This window comes from Pyxicephalus adspersus, chromosome 2, assembly GCF_032062135.1.
Source record: "Pyxicephalus adspersus chromosome 2, UCB_Pads_2.0, whole genome shotgun sequence".
NCBI lineage: Eukaryota > Metazoa > Chordata > Amphibia > Anura > Pyxicephalidae > Pyxicephalus > Pyxicephalus adspersus.
The window spans coordinates 79,647,637-79,660,400 of NC_092859.1; the positions used below are offsets into that span (position 1 = coordinate 79,647,637).

At 35.0% G+C, this 12,764-nt stretch overlaps 1 protein-coding gene across 1 annotated transcript in view; it reads left to right on the forward strand.

The window, feature by feature from the left end:
- NUAK1 (NUAK family kinase 1) overlaps window positions 1-12,764 on the forward strand; it is a 57,306-nt gene that overhangs the window by 27,566 nt on the left and 16,976 nt on the right. Inside the window, exons 3-4 of the mRNA XM_072401202.1 lie at window positions 7,330-7,481; window positions 9,465-9,530. Of these exons, the coding sequence (XP_072257303.1) occupies window positions 7,330-7,481; window positions 9,465-9,530 (218 nt within the window). The remainder of the gene's footprint in view (window positions 1-7,329; window positions 7,482-9,464; window positions 9,531-12,764) is intronic.

Genomic DNA, 12,764 nt, shown 5'->3' on the forward strand with positions numbered 1-12,764 from the left:
AGCTTTTAGGTGGCTTTTGACTGGTTTTGTTGTCCCATGGCATATACAGGAATGAAGTGACCTTATGTAGGAAATTAAATGAGTTGAAAAACAAATATTGAAACGATAGGCAGACTTTCAACATAGTAGAAGGATAATAAATCTGGCATCATTTTACCTCTCAATTAGATCTTCTAATTAATTTCCTGTCTGGCTGGGCAGTGACGTCAGACCGTGCCTGACTTCTCATTGTTTTCCTTTGATAGCACCATGAACTAAAACCTTGTCATCTCATGACCGGCAACTGGCAGAAAGTCAAGAACTAACTGATCTTTCTGCTGTAACATTCCACTGTGCTTGGATTTCCGCACATATATTTTATGCCTATATAGCTGGTTAACCGGAAATCTAAGGAAGCATTACATGGACAACGATAACAAACTTTACTGTTTATTTAGATATTAGAAATATATATATATATTGCTGGTTTACAAGCCAATAAGAATAGGTTAGTAATGTTTTTAATCCACCAATCCAAGAATTTTTGCTTTGTTTTAGCTTTAGGGCCTGTTTCCACCAGAAAAGTTGTGTTAATGCATGTGTCTTTTGTGCAGCAATGCACAAGACATGCGTCAGTGCAGAGTTACTAAATGTTCATAATGGCATTCCATATGCCCCTTACCATCGGACTGCAGCACAAATGCCATACGTAGCTGAATGAATTTAAAAGCGCAACATGTACATTTTTTGCCCCAAAAAATTAAAGAAAAAGTGTTTACAACAGTATACCCAAGGAAGAAAAACTTCAAGAAAAGCAGGGAGTTGTATGACACAATAAAATTCTTAAAATATCCAAAACATTTATTTTGTAATACGTAATAAAATCAAGGCCTAATATTGCAGTAATATAATACATGTGAAATCACAATGTTATTTCATGATGTGATATTTCTCCTGAAGAAGAAGGCTTGTCCTGCGAAATGTGTTGGGTTTTATAAATCACACCTGAATATTATCACCTACATGCTGACCCCATCTTAGTTTATTCTGTTATGGTGCCTAATATATTGTTTTGATATTGTGTTGTATTTGTTATTTTATTACAAAATAAACTTTTTGGACATTTTATAATTATTATTGTGTCTCTGTACAGAGAAACCAGGCACCAAGCAAAAGGCCTTATCTTGAACTGGCTTTCTAAACGCTTTCCAAGTACCTAAAAGGGCTTTCGCTTTAGATATTTATTTTTTTTTCTGTTGCAATGTAATTTTAACATTCAGATAGTTCCCATATTGCAGATATGCCTGAAAAATAACTAAATTGTTAAATGGAAGATATAGGCCTGAAAGAATACATTATTTTTTATCTTTGTTGAACTCTAAAAAAGTACAATTGTGGTTATCTCCACAAAGTTGGTAAATATTTAGGGCAATTGCTGTGGACCAATGTTTTAGTTTGTGCTTAGTCTTCTAGAACATGCAAATAGGTGAATAAAGATAGATAACTAAAAATAAATACAATGTTTACAAGAAGTACAGGCCTTTATTTAAAAAACAGCAAAAACTGCCTGCTAGCTTCTGTCTTTAAAAACAACTCTGCAGTTCATAGCAACGTTTGGTAGTGTGCTGCCATATGTTGAGCTGCAGTGGGTTAAAAATATACATCCAATGCATGGCATTTGTGCTGCAGTGCAATGGCAGGGTGCATTTGGAATGCCATTAGGAACTATTAGTAACCTAGTGCATTGTTGTACATAAAAACGTATTTAACACAGGCTCTGGAAGACAACGGGCACAATATTCTTGCTTGCTACTTTAAGTGGCAAAAAAAGTAGCAAGGCAGGAATTGTATCTAGCATAGAGAAGAAAAAACGTTTCACGAAGAGTAACTTCTACTAGCATGAACTAACCCCTCCAGAACTACTACCTGAACTTCATAGGTCTCCTAGATTGTAAGCTCTAAAAGACAGGGTCCTCTCCTCCACCTGTGTCACGGTCTGTATCTGTCTGCCACCTGCAACCTCTATTTAATATGCAGTGCAGCATAATATGTTGGTGGTATATAAATCCTGTTTAATAATAATTAGGAGAGGATAGCTATCCGTCAGCAGAAGAAATGGCAAAAAATTCACATACCTCACTCCAAACCAGTTATTGGCTAAAACATTGTGCAAGTAAAAGGAAAAAAATAATGTTTATTGGCTTTCCAGGAGAATTTCCAAGCACTGAGTATTAAATAGTTTTGTACAGTAAAGCACTTTCCTATTATATAGTAAATCCAATTTTCACTTTCTTCCTTGATGCCTTTTTTGCTGTTTAACTTTTGTTTGAACATGGATAAAGAAAGTCACTGTAAAAAAAAAACAAGGAATATTGAATCTTACTCAATTTTCAGTGACTGCCAGACAAATTTTATGGTAAATCCTTGATAAATACATCAGTACATACTAAACCACTGAATATCATATTTTATGTAGCTGACCAAACCAATATAACCTTTTTTACAATATGGATACAATTGTACACACATCCTAGTGCTAAATATGATACTCAGTTTGTTAAAATGCTTGGTAGAAAGTAGAGCAGCGGCAGGAGCAGTTTATCGTCTGTTACGTTAACAGAGTAATGGAGCATTAAATGGTTTGTTGGCCTTGCAGATATTATAGCTTCATACACCTTAAATTAAACACATGCTGGTCTGTGCTTTTTGATTGGCCTAACCTTCAATAAAGAAACACTTTGTAACAGTAGAAAGGTACTTCTGTCTGCGGTTGCTAGAGGAGTAATAAAAATACCATTGCATGGAAAGACACCAGATGGAAGGAATGTCAACATACTGGAACTAATTTAGGTAGATTACTCAGATTGAAAGCAAAAACACAAGGAGAATTCCCACTGATCCTCTGCAAGGTCTGGGCTGTCCCTTTAAACTTACAAACTGCTCTTTTCCCCCCCTCAAAGCAAACAAATCAGGATATGGTATCTTCTTTCAAATATATTGAAGCTGTTTTTTGTAGCCTTATTTGGCCCTGTTCAGCAGCCTGTTAATAACTTTCTAGTGAAGTAAATAAAACCTTTTCTTACCTTATGCCACTCCTACAGTGTTTTGTAACTAGTCTGTATGTCTGCTGGCCTAAATCTGTATAAAGGGAAAGACTGAATTCTTTGTATATATCTTTAGTTATTTTTACATAGATAATTTTAAAGCGATCTTAATCCTATTGTTGTAGTGCTATTACTCCTTCTGTTTACAGCAAATATAAAGAACACAAATAAATGCAGCTCTTTAATCATTAACATTTTTTATTTTGTGCAAGCTGTGTAAGACTGCGTACACATGTTAGAGTTTTGTAGTTGGAAAGGATCTTTCCCGAACCTTTACAACGACAAAAGACTGAAAGATGCATGAACGAGCGATGTGCTGTTCTGCGCTATTGAAATGGGAGAACAACTGAGCGGCACCGGGTTGCGCTCTCACCTTCACTTGTATTGCAGTCATTTGTCATTCGCCAGGACGGATCCATGAATGATGTCAGACAAGTGCTGTACACACGTCAGATTCTCATCTGATACCAGCCCTGAAGCGATAATCAGACGAAAATCATCTGACGTGTGTACTTGGCCTAAGTATCTAATTTTGACTTAGTACCTTGCCTTGCCTATTCTAGTCTCTATACAGCATAGATGGTAAGTTAAATACAGAAGTAGTACAAGGAACCAGTCAGTTCATGTGCTAGGAAGCAGCATGCTGTTAGGAAGAGCTAACAGGGTGACTGGGAGATAAGCTTATTAGTGTGCTGCTTTTTTTTTTCACTGTTCAGTCACAGGCCGGGATGGGCCCAGGGTGAGGAATTGAGTTGAATAATTGTGGACATCAGACAAATGACCATCTCCTGTTTAAGAAGAATTTTACAAAATTACGTTTATGCATATTTTTAGTAATGTAAGTGTATCATGCTTGCAAGCTTCTGCAGCTTTTGCAAAGTTTTATAGTACTTGCATGTTTTGAAGTAGTTCATCTTCAAGATTCAAGATTAGGTCTCCAAAAACCTAATCTTCAGACATTTTAGAACATTAATACATTTTCTCTCCCCTTTTTTAAGCTACAGAATTTTATGTTAAACATATTTAGATGAACACAGTTATTAACCCCTTAAATGTGATAATATTTTAATAACACTCCCAGTAAGAGCCTAGTATAGTCAGAACATATCCTAGGCAGAGTCCTTTCTCTGTGACGGTTCTGAGCCAATTGCCAAGCACAAACACACCAGGGAGAGAGTCACATGCTTCTCTGTACTTGCATGTATTTTTTCTCTGGCTGTACAAAACAGGAAAGGGAATAAAGAAAAGGTTATTAGGTGCTTCTAAAGGGGGCCTTTAAAACAAACATGTTGCTTTGACCTACAGGGTAAAAACACTGGTTTGCTTTAAAGTAACAATTTCTGATTGAGAATATGCTATGCAAATCAATTTCTCTGTAAGATCACATGTTTTCCCATAATTAAAACATTTGGAATATGATACATAAAACATCATTTTTATTTCATAATCTGTTATCTACAAAGCCACATTGTCATCTGCAATAAAAAGCATGGAAAGAAATAAAATTCAGCATTGTATTACAAAAGTTTCCATTTGGAAACATAAACCAGAGAGGAAATCACATGTGCACCTTTATAAACCTTTTAGCATTGACCTTAAATTGTAAACTTCTGAAAGAAAACTGGCTAACATTTCTTCCGACCATAATTTTATAATTGCTACTATAGAGCATCTAGTCTTTCCTGACACCACAATTAATATTTTGTTGGAAGGATAATGCACTCGGGTAATATTGTTCTAAATATAGCAATGTAATTTCATATATTATGGGATTTATTGGTTACCTCCTTGCAGAGGAAAACCATGCTTTGTGTTGGCATGACACCAGTAATACGATCAGAAAACATTAGCCTGGTAAACTCATTATCTTAGAGAGAGAAAAAAAATTAAATAATTCGTTCATTTTTGGAGAGAGTTAAGATCAGGTAATCTGTCCAGAGACAGCTTCTTCTGGTTTCAGAAGTCAGCGTTTAAATAAAAAAAAAAAAAAGCATTACATAAATGAGAGCCAATGACGGGAAAGGACAGAATGGCTTCCTTGCTTTCTTTGTCAGATCTTCTTGGCTGGTAGCTACAGGGTGGGTGCATGAAGTAAATTTTGGCATGCCATCTAAAGCAAATAATGGGGAGACCAGAAATGATAACCTGCAATGCACATATTTACAGCTTAGAATTTTAAGTGATTCCAGGTTTTCACTTTTCTTTGAAAAGAACATTGCAGTATGTATGTCTTTTACGTATAATACATATTTAAATATAAAAGTCCCAACAGTCTTTGTAAGTGTTAAGACTGCTTTGAGCAGTTCTAGAGGCCGTTCTATGGCTTGCTAGCTAAGATGCTGCTAATGGGAGAAAAGTGATGGATCTTTTGACAACACACCAGCGTAACACATAAAATCATATTGCATGGGTTACGAGATATAATCATACTGGTGTATTGTATTCAATTTAAAGACCGCCTCTTGTCATCACCGCCTTGTGATTGCTTTTAGGAAACTCAAGTCAATATTTGGATGTTGTATCAGACAAAAAAAAAAAACTAGCATCTGTACAGCATCCTTCAGCTGTTGTTTAGCAATCCAAGATACCAGACAGTAAACAACTGACTTCAGATACCTCCTTGGCTTTTTTGATAATTTTTTTTACACTTTTAAGATGAATGCTGCTTTCCATTTAGCAGGGATTGTGAAAAAACAAATACTGGGTAGCAAAAACTTTGGCACAATGTGTATGGCTATCACTAAAGGCATATATGACATATTTTTCATTTACAATGGAACACACAAGTGTAACATAACCTACTCAGACATCATTTATGTCTTTACACAAATCCTAGACATCTCAAGAAGAGACAAGTGATTGTTAAGGTTTTGTGCACATGTAAGTGAGACATCCTCAACAGCACTACTAGTTACACACTTACATGTACTTGTCATATTTTGTTTGCAGTGCTTACTTCTATTTACATTACATCACTTTCTCCATCTGCACCTGTAAAAGTTTATTATAGCATTCCATACATCATCATTATCACTTCTTGAAAAAAGGAAGCTAAAGAAGCTATCAATATGTTTCATATGTCTGCTGAAAATTTACCATTTTCTTTCTGTAGTAGTTTGAGACTACACAACGTTGCTGGACTGAATTATATAGGAGAGTACCTATGAGAGAAGACTAAAGCCAAACTCCAGCCCAGCAGCTTTTTTACTTTTACATATATATGCTTACATTATCCTGGAATACCTGGTATTCAAGCCAAAATAAAAAATGGTTGCCTTTTCAGTGTATGGAAAATCAAGTTAAAACTATTGATAAATCTAAATTCAGACAGTTGTAACTAGAGGTAAGCTCTTCTTATATAGCATCAAATCTTTACATTTGCAACTTGTTTTTACTTTTTTTCTGTTCCCATATTTTTTTTTTTTTTTTTTTTTTACAAACCGGAGCATTTGTATGATTAATCCATTGACTAACCTGACCTCATACAAAGCAGAATGGTTCCACCTGTGTATTCTGATGTAATTAGAGGGGGGAAGAGGGGGAAAAAAAAAGGATTATCATAAACAATTTTTACAAAGGGTAGCATGAAGTCTTCCAGATTATAAGGTAAAAGATCATAGTGATGATTCTAAACCTGTGACCTCTCCATTAAACAAGTGAATGAGAAACACAAGTGCAAAAGCTTGTTTTTCTTCTGTATTCAACAAGCATATCCAGATACACATGCAATGCCTCTATACTTTGTTTAATCTACCTATATGCATGCAAACATTACTGTAAGGTGCACATCACTAATATTTGTACGTCTGTTGTGAGGGCACCCTTAAGATATGGACAATGCTCAGTATAGGTCTGGGGCCCCCAGAACTTCCTTTGATAAAATGTTCGTTGCTAAAATGCACTGGGTCTCAACTAAAGGCTAAAATGCCTTTGATAAAATGCATTGGGTCTCAACTGTACCTATGTCCTGAAATAAAAAAGTGGTTTTTTTTAATTTAAGTAATTGCATCTTACCAGTCTTTAAATGTTGTAGCTGCATACATTTTATTAGGCTTTCTTTACCTGGTAATCTTGTATTTGACACACATTTTCTGAGACTGAAGAGACTGAAGCCAAGGCTGGAGTTTCGCTTTAAGTACAAAGTACATTTTGTTACAGGTACATCACCTTATTTTTTCTGCTAACATGTTTGTGCATTGCAGAGGCTTGTATGATGACCTTATACTTTGATGTATCTTTCTTTCAGTTTTTGAAAATAAAGATAAGATTGTGATTATCATGGAATATGCCAGCAAAGGGGAACTTTATGATTACATCAGTGAGAGGAGAAGACTGAGCGAAAGGGAAACAAGACATTTCTTTCGTCAGATTGTCTCTGCAGTACACTACTGCCATAAGGTGAGCAGAGTAGATGCTGTGAATATCTGTGCCTTTTCTCTAGCTTCAGGCATGGTGATTTGGATGAAAATCGGCACTGCTTTTAATGATGATTTAACCCAAATCTTCCAGCATGAGGTTATGCGGCTATTTGACACATATCATATTGCCCCACATGTGCACTGTATTATTTTCTCTCTGGTTTCAGCTTTTCTGCCAAGGCAGTCAGTGGAGCATTGTTTGTTGCACACCACTGTGACACTAAAAGTCTTTGCATAATACGTATGCTCTGTTTCCATAAAGTGAATTGAGCAAAGCAGGATCTGTCTCAGATAAGTAGACGGTACATTTTTAGTGCTTTGCCAGGGAGTGCAAACATTTTTAAAATGTTATACACGCACAAAATTCATGGATGCTTTCACTGAGCAAATATTTGCACAGATAAGAAGCCTTAGATCCTGCTGACCTTTAAAAAAGGAGTGGTGAGAAAAAAATGGTACACAGTGGTTATTAAGAATTATGATAACTGTCTATTCAAAACAAAACTTAGGAGGATTTAAAGGATCATTTCTCTGAAAATTTACTTTTAAGTTTTGTTTGTAATATAGTGACACCGACCCTTTTTTTGATCTCTTTAAAGGTCTTGGTGAGAGTTCCTATTTCCTTGTTTTGATGTGGAGCAGTGATACTCTTCCTCCAACTAGACAGAAATGCAGTTAGATAATAAAAAATACCAGTGCCCACTCAGTCTACTATATTAACCACCTAGCCGGTATGCCCGTACGAAGGTCGGGCAAAAAAAAAATGGCTAGGATGGTTAAGCTCAGGTGGTTAAAACATTTGACAGGGACATCCCTTTTTATGTGAATAGATCCTTTAAGTGGTTGTCTCCATAAATTGTTTTATTATGTATAACTGACAGATGACAGATATGCATGCACCAACCTTCCGAATATTAAGCCATCCACACTTTTAAAGCTGAACTCCAGCAAGATGTAAGCGACACAGAATAATGAAACTCTGTATTCATTCAGTAATAATAAAATATATATATTTATATGCAAACAGTATTTATTGAAACATGGTTTGTTATAAACCTATTACTGTAAAAACAAAACTTCAGAAAGATCAGCTCACCTCCCGGTAGACAGATCTTTGCTGAATGGAAAAACTGCGACTTTCAGGACCTGGACGAGCAAAATTACTAATAATTTGGCAGATAAAAGCAGCTTAATTTTTTGTTAATAAATCTGTATGTATCTCTTTGCCTAGAGTTCAGCTTTATTACACTTAATGTTTTCATCAATCTAGAATGACAATTTATAAGATTTATTTCTAAAACTAAAATATTTTTATTTTACAAATCTAGATATTTAAAATAGGAATGTGAGACCTAATTGTTGTTGTATTTGTTTGTTTTTTTTTTTTTTTTTTTTTAACATGTTGCCTATAGCTCTTAGATGACAATATTGTGCTCCCTTTCTCCATATTATATATTATTGTACTCCTATGTTCTGGATAGTGGTATGTTTGTTTTGTCACACACATTGCCTGTGTCAGTCTTTATCCACTCTTCTTTTTTGTAGATGACGCTTCATACTGTTTTGCTTACAGACTAAACTCTGCAGGATGCTCTTCTCTAATCCTTCGACTTCCTTTCTATATTAAAAGCATATCTTTCTGAAATGTTTATTGCAAGGCACCCAAATGGAATTAGATTCACACTTCCAGAACTTGGCAATAAGTAGCAGATGATATTACTCCTGCAAATTACACTGAGAAGGGGAGTTGAAACAAGGTACCAAAGGAATCTCCTGTTGTTTCATATACTTTTATAGGAGGATAGATTCCAGTCATTCTTGTCTTAACCACATAGCGTATGACTAATAGATGGTTAGTAATGGCATTGAACAGGAATCAAGCTCAGTATGATTGTAAGCATGCAGTTTTCTGTTTCCTTTTTCATAGAAATACATTTTTATTGATTTTTTTTTTTTTCCCCAGAATGGTGTTGTACATAGGGATCTCAAACTGGAAAATATTCTTCTGGATGAAAATGGTAACATTAAGGTGAGGTTGCCAATATCTTTTATTAATGCAAATGTTTCGTAAATGTGTATATTTTTATGTTCCTAAAGGGCTTTTTTAATCATGCTTAAAGACTGTGAAAAAAAGCTAACAGTTTGCTTAGGACTTTTGTGACATTGACCTAGACAAGTACTGAAAATGGCAATTATTGAGACAACCTTCATACTGTCCATGTACCCACTTGGGGATATATATTTGTCTTGTACATTTATTAGAACTAATGGAAACATTGCATATTAAAATGTAACATTCTTCATTTTGGATTTTAAGCTTTAAACTCCACAATTTTCAGGTTCTCGCAGTAAAGTCTATTGGCTAGAGAGAAACTCTCAAATGCAACTCTTTTCAAAGCAACTAATCTGAATTAGGTTCTGTGGGTGAATGCCAGAAATTTCCCCTAAGCTATAAAAGATTTCTGTGGCAGATGCAATAGATTTTCTTTAAACCACACAGTGCTTGTATTTGTCAAACTGCTTGCAAATATATTGTAGCATCTAACTTTCAGGGTACAAACAATAGCGCATGACATGGTGTAGAGCAAAGCAACATGGATGGAATGTTCAAATACCCATTAACAAATTATTCCTTAATGAAAACAGAAACTAATCGTACAGTTAGTACATATTCCTAATGGGAACAACAATTATGCTTTGCTAAATATATACAGTGCCCTTTAACATCATGTTACAGTATTACTGATCTGGAGCATGGAAGGCAAACCGGAATCTAAAGGCATAGACTGCTACATTGTGCCTGGGCACCAAGGGCTTTATTGTTAAACAAGGACTGAAAATATTTTCAAGAAAGGCATTCTGTCCTATAACTATTTATTTAGTTTTGCAAAAATATTGGAAAAGAATATTGGGGGAAGGAATTACTTGAAAATTCCACCTTGTTTGGACATTAATATATACCAATAGCCTCCTTTTCATTTTCTGTAACTTTTCCAACTTCCATTGCTTTACCTAAATTAAAGATAAAGTGGTAGAAAGAAAGTGTCCTAAAGGTAATCCATAGTTCATTTTTTTCATAATCATTTGAAAGATCTTTTTGTTTCTGTGAACGCTTTGACTCTGTATGCGAACCAAGAGATATCTATATTTACGTATATAGGCTGTGCTTCCCTGCTCCTTATCGCAGTACAAGTTTGTGTTCCTGCCAACCCACTGAAACAGCCAACACCATTTCATGTGTAGTTGATGAATTATGTCCACAGTTGTTAAAGCCGACCTTGCTAAAATGCAGGGTCAGCATATCATATCAGGTCTTCTTCACTTAATCTAAAACCTATGCATGGTTAAAAAAAGGAAAAAGTTATACATTTAATACTATTATTATCATTATTATTATTAATCATAATTAACAGAATTTTTTTAGCCCCAACATATTACACAGCACTGTACATGAAATAGGGGTTGCAAATGACAGAAAAATATAGTAACACAGGAGGAGAGGACCCTGCTCCGAAGAGCTTACAATCTAGGATAAATATAAAATATAGGTTTACCCAGGTACCATACACAAGGTGCGTGTGAGGGTAACATCACTATAACATTTTTTTTTGTTCTTTTTGTTTGAAAGTGTTTTTGTATTCATTGGCTTTTAGATAATTTAGGGAGGTCTGTTGTAAATAGTGGACTTTAAAATTTAAGTCAAGAACAGTTTTAAGCAATGAGACAGTGGGCCTGATTTATTAAAGCTCCCAAGGCTGGAGAGGATACATTTTCATCAGTGAAGCTGGGTGATCAGCAAACCTGGAAATGATCTGGTAAAGAATTGGAAACATCTGCTAACAAATAGCAAATGCCTTTTAAGAAACCCATTCCAGGTTTGCTGGATCACCCAGGTTATCTGATGTTAAATGTATCTTCTCCAGCCTTGGATAGCTTTAATAAATCAGGCCTAGTTTGTTTAGTACACAAACATCACAGTAATATCAGACACAAAAAAAGCAGTAAAGCATTTACTGTCTCTAAAGTAAATGCTTGCCAGTGTTTACTACTTTACAGCTCTCCAACATGCAGATAATCCCTTGGGAACTGGGCTTCATTAAGAAGAGTTTAAGTGCTTGCAAAAAATGATTTTCTTTTGTACTAGTAGCAGTTTCTAAAAATGCAAAAAATGAAATTTGGCGAGCTGTCGGGACTGAATTATGATGTGCTAAATTCTGGGCTTTCAAGATACTTAAAAACCCCTTACGAGTTTTAAATGTATGCATTCCATGTAGCTGTTAGTGAACTCTGCAGAAATAGAAAAGGGACAGAGTCAGGTTTATCTTATGAATTGTGTCAAATGGAATGTCTACTGACCTAAAACAAAAAAAGTGCTAGAAGTGCTTATTAAACAATATTATGATATTTGAATGCTAGGTGTGAAGTATGCTTTATTTAAAGGAACTATATACGTAGGATTTATGTATAGTAATCTATACTTTGACCCTGCATCTTTATGTAAAACAAATTGTTTTTATAGAAATGCTATTCTGAAAAAATCTTCCCCTAGTTGAACTGATATAACAATTAGACTGTGCCTGTGTGTTGTAGTTGGCTGGAAAGTTTGCCAAGTAAGTTAATGGCCCACATTATTATGGCCTAACAGCACAGAGGTGTCGTCAATCTACAGAGCAAGATTTAGGTATACTTTATTGCAAAACTTTAGTGTTTTTTTTTTTTTTTTTCTTGTGCAGTATAATTGAGATACACATGAGTTTATTTTCAAAGAAATTTCATTCCTTACTGCGTAAAAAATGCTCCCTGTAATCACAGAATCAGCCCAATTTAGATGTGCAAAATTTCCACTGATGAAAATTTAGGTGGAACAGGCTAGACATTTGCCAAGAACGCCATATTCTTTTTACAGACTTCTCAAAATCTGACGTTTGAGAGCCCAAATAATAAGTAGATTAATAAAAAAAAAAAAGAAAAGGAAATTGGGATTACAAATTGAAATATATTAGATATAAGACATATATTGGACATCTTAACATAAGTTTAGAGCCCCCTGTTCCACACCTGTGAGGTCCCATGTTGTAAGTTGCACAAGTGTTCTGTTAATGAAGACTAATAATTTAAATGTGCTGCCACTTACAGATTACAATGCCCCTTACTGTGCATTGTGATCTGTCTTACCTCACAAGTGCAATAGATGTTATTCAAAATTAAAAGCATTTCAATGCTATGCAATCAATGATTTACATTTATAATACCAAGTGATATT